The sequence below is a fragment of the Chiloscyllium plagiosum genome, chromosome 10 (assembly GCF_004010195.1).
Source record: "Chiloscyllium plagiosum isolate BGI_BamShark_2017 chromosome 10, ASM401019v2, whole genome shotgun sequence".
NCBI lineage: Eukaryota > Metazoa > Chordata > Chondrichthyes > Orectolobiformes > Hemiscylliidae > Chiloscyllium > Chiloscyllium plagiosum.
The window spans coordinates 30,615,765-30,620,528 of record NC_057719.1 but is presented as its reverse complement, the minus strand read 5'-3'; the positions used below and the strand labels follow the sequence as shown (position 1 = coordinate 30,620,528).

At 41.5% G+C, this 4,764-nt stretch overlaps 1 protein-coding gene across 2 annotated transcripts in view; it reads left to right on the top strand.

Annotated features, from left to right (window-relative positions):
• Positions 1-121: 121 nt before the first annotated feature.
• The window catches only part of LOC122553482 (spermatogenesis-associated protein 7-like), an 84,168-nt gene continuing 79,525 nt past the window's right edge, over positions 122-4,764 (top strand). Inside the window, exon 1 of one of the 2 annotated variants that reach the window (XM_043697292.1) lies at positions 122-415. In XM_043697292.1, the coding sequence (XP_043553227.1) occupies positions 379-415 (37 nt within the window). In that variant the 5' untranslated portion in view covers positions 122-378. The remainder of the gene's footprint in view (positions 416-4,764) is intronic. The other variant, XM_043697291.1, reaches the window with a different exon arrangement.

The window sequence follows — 4,764 nt, the reverse complement described above, 5'->3', positions numbered from 1 at the left end:
TGTTTGTCTTCTCCCCCCTCTCTCGCCTGTTCTCTCTGTCTTCCATCTCTCTCTCTCCTCCCTTTCTCCCCCAAACTCCTTCTGAACCGCCCCCCCCCCTTCTCATCCGCCGATTCCATCCTTTCTCTTCCCTCCCTGACCCCTTCGCCTCTCAACTCCCTCACCGCATCTTGTTCACACTCCCCCTTCGTCAGAGGCTCTGTCTCCAAGGTAACGGTGACGCGAGGGCCCCGGGCCCCGCCGCTCGCCCATTGGTTGATGATCGCGGTTGGGGTTAGCGGCAATGGCGGCCGGACGGAGGTGAGGCGGTTATGGGCCTGGGCAGTGCCCGCACTAGAATTCAGAATAAACCTGACTCTGTGATACCCGAGAGAGAGCATGGGAAAGATCATTATTAACATGGCCAACAAGAAAGGTAGGTGCTGGCTGCTGAGCTTTGTGTGGTGACAGCGAGTGGTGCTGAGTCAGGCTTTAATCTGAAACCGGGCGATTATGGAGAAAACTGAGGCTGTACTTTATTCCATCAGTGTAAATGGCCACGAGACAGAAACATCTGCCCTCAACACAGCATTCAACATTCATCTTAAATGTTTCAGTTTTCTTCTCGAATTACATGCATGCAATTCTGCTTTGGATTTTGGCTTGTAACTGGTTTAATGCCATGAGAATCGCTGTTCCTTCTTTTCCCTTTTCGCCTACACTTTTCCCTTTTCGCCTACACATCTCTAATGTCTGGTAAATTTAACTAATCTACAGTGGAGTTTTATAACCCAAACATTGATGCGATTTAAAAGTTGAAGGACCTCGACGCTCGGTGAACTCCTCGTATTTTTAAATTATTTTAACATATGCCACCTTTTCAAAATAAAATAATTCTGGTAGTTGTTATCAAAATATTTAATTGCATTTAATTTAATCAAAATATATTTTAAGTTAATAGCTTTGTCATCACATACTTAGAACTGTTAGCATGGCATTGTAACATATAGCATATTTTCAGAGTCGATAAGATGTGTGTATGTGGTTGGTTGGATAAATGTATTCTTAAACAAAATCAGAACAAACAAATCATTTGCTTCCAAGTGTTTTTTTAACTGACACAAACTAAACCTTCAAATTTTAAACTTTCTTTTTGGATTTAAACCACTGAAGTAATGCTCTTGCATTATGAGAATGTGTGATGATGTCACAATGCCTGTGTAAAATAATACTCATGAAAGTATCAACAATGACTAGTAATACCTCTATTACCATCAAATCGTACAGATGATTGCAATCTGTGTCTTATTCGTAAAGATCCAGCTGTGACATTACTGTGCACTTATGCACTGTGTACTCTCCAAACTGGAGTAGACTTCACTTATACTGTTATCTAAAATCTGCAGCTTGTGTCAACCAACCAAGTTCTGAAAGTTTCATGTCTGCAGTCCTAGAAAAATTTATTCTTGAGATAAATGACCCGAAACATCTGTTGATACATATACTTTAATCAATACAAATAGAGTAATATTTTTGAGGATACTTCCCCTAATGTGATGTATTAATTTATTAGGCTGTAAATACACAATGTTGATCCCATAATGGAAGTTACTACAATGGTAACACCACATTTAAAAAAAACTGTTTGAAAAAGTTACCAATCATATGTTTACTGAAAAGTTCAACTGGAACTTTAGTGTGTATGTTGTTTTCTGAACAGTCAGGGCAGGCAGGGACAAAGCAAAGATCAAGGTAGGACTGATAAATTAAACTGCATTTATTTCAATGCAAAAGGCTGAACAGGGAAGGCAGATGGATTCAGGGCTTTGTTAGGAACATGGGATTGGCAGCTTAAGGTTGCAAGATACAAATGCGACAGGAAGGATAGAAAGGGAGGCAGGAGAGGAGGGGAGTGGTGTTTTTGATAAGGAATAGCATTACAGTTGTATTTAGGGAGGATATTCCTGGAAATACATCCAGGGAAGTTATTTGGGTGGAATTGAGAAATAAGAAAGGGATAATCACCTTATTGGGATTGTATTATAGACCCCCTAACAGTCAGCTGGATATTGAGAAACAAATTTGTAAGGAGATTTCAGTTATCTGTAAGAATAATAGGGTGGTTATGGTGGGGCATTTTAACTTTCCAAACAGAAACTGGGACTGCCATACTGTTAAGGGTTTAAATAGGGAGGAATTTGTTAAGTGTGTACAAGAAAAATTTCTGATTCAGTATATGGATGTACCTACTAGAGAAGGTGCAAAACTTGACCTACTCTTGGGAATAAGGCAGGGAATAAGGTGACAGAAGTGTCAGTGGGGGAGCACTTTGGGGCTAGCGACCATAATTCTGTTAGTTTTAAAATAGTGATGGAAAAGGATAGACCAGATCTAAAAGTTGAAATTCTAAATTGCACAAAGGCTAATTTTGATGGTATTGAGCAAGAACTTTCGAAAGCTGATTGGGCGCAGATGTTCTCAGGTAAAGGGACGGCTTGAAAATGGAAGCCTTCAGAAATGAGATAATGAGAGTTCAGAGACAGTATATTCCTGTGAGGGTGAAAGGAAAGGCTGGTAGGTATAGGGAATACTGGATGATGAGAGAAATGGAGGGCTTTGGTTAAGACAAAGAAGGAAGCATATGTCAGGCTTTCCTGAAGAAGGGCTCATGCCCGAAACGTTGATTCTCCTGCTCTTTGGACACTGCCTGACCTGCTGCGCTTTTCCAGCAACACATTTTCAGCTCTGATCTCCAGCATCTGCAGTCCTCACTTTCTCCTATGTCAGATATAGACAGGATAGACTGAGTGAATCCTTAGAGTATAAATGCAGTAGGAGTATACTTAAGAGGGAAATTAGGAAGGCAAAAATGAGACATGAGATAACTTTGGCAAATAGGGTTAGGGAGAATCCAAAGGGGTTTTACAAATACATTAAGGACAAAAGGGTAACTAGGGAGAGAATAGGGCCCCTCAAAGATCAGCAAGGCGGCTTTGTGTGAAGCCGCAGGAGATGGGGGAGACACTAAACAAGTATTTTGCATCAGTGTTTACTGTGGAGAAGGACATGGAAGACCCTAATAGTCAGAGGGAAATTGAGAATCAAGAGGGGAATTGAGAAACAAACTTGTAAGGAGATCTCAGCTATCTGTAAGAATAATAGGGTGATTATGGTAGGGGATTTTAACTTTCCAAACATAGCCTGGGACTGCCATAGTGTTAATGGTTTAGAATGGAGAGGAATTCGTCAAGTGCGTACAAGACAATTTTCTGATTCAGTATGTGGATGTACCTACTAGAGAAGGTGCAAAACTTGACCTACTCTTGGGAAATAAGGCAGGGCAGGTGACTGAGGTGTCCATGGGGGAGCACTTTGGGGCCAGCGACCATAATTCTATTAGTTTTAAATAGTGATGGAAAAGGATAGACCAGATCTAAAAGTTGTAGTCCTAAATTGGAGAAAGGCCAATTTTGACAGTATTAGGTAAGAACTTTCGAAAGCTGATTGGGCGCAGATGTTCGCAGGTAAAGGGACGGCTCGAAAATGGGAAGCCTTCAGAAATGAGATAACGAGAATTCAGAAAAAGTATATTCCTGTCAAGGAGAAAGGAAAGGCTGGTAGGTGTAGGGAATGCTGGATGACTAAAGAAATTGAGGGTTTGGTTAAGAAAAAGAAGGAAGCATATGTAAGGTATCGACAGGATAGAATCAAGTGAATCCTTAGAAGAATATAAAGGAGGTAGGAGTATACTTAAGAGGGAAAACAGGAGGGCAAAAATGGACTTGAGATAGCTTTGGCAAATAGGATTAAGGAGAATACAAAGGGTTTTCATAAACACATTAAGGACAAATAGGTAACTAGGGAGAGAATAGAGCCCCTCAAAGATCAGCAAGGCAACCTTTATGTGGAGCCGCAGAAAATTGGCGAGATACTAAATGAGAATATTGCATCAGTATTTACTGTGGAAAAGATATGGAAGATATAGACTGTAGGGAAATAGATGATGACATCTTGCAAAATGTCCAGCTTACAGAGGAGGAAGTGCTGGATGTCTTGAAAAGGGTAAAGGTGGATAAATCCCCAGGACCTGATCAGGTGTACCCTGTGGGAAGCTAGAGAACAGTTTAAGAACGGTGGTAAGGACAAGCCAGGGAACTATAGACCAGTGAGCCTGACCCCGATGGTGGGCAAGTTGTTGGAGGGAATCCTGAAGGACAGGATGTACATGTATTTGGAAAGGAAAGGACTAATTAGGGACAATCAACATGACTTTGTGTGTGGGAAATCTTGTCTCTCAAACTTGAGTTTTTTGAGAAAGTAACAAAGAGGATTGATGAGGGCAGAGCTGTAGATGTGATCTATATGGACTTCAGTAAGGCGTTCGACAAGGTTCCCCATGGGAGACTGATTAGCAAGGTTAGATCTCACGGAATGCAGGGAGATCTAGCCATTTGGATACAGAACTGGCTCAAAGGTAAAAGGCAGAGGGGTGGTGGTGGAGGGTTGTTTTTCAGACTGGAAGCCTGTGACCAGTGGAGTGCCACAACAATCGGTGTTGGGTCCTCTATCTTTTGTCATTTACATAAATGATTTGGATGTGAGCATAAGAGGTACAGTTAGTAAGTTTGCAGATGACACCAAAAATTGGAGGTGTTGTGGACAGTGAACAGGGTTACCTCAGATTACAACAGGATCTGGACCAGATGGGCCAATGGGCTGAGAAGTGGCAGATGGAGTTTAATTCAGATAAATGCGAGGTGCTGCATTTTGGGAAAGCAAATCTTA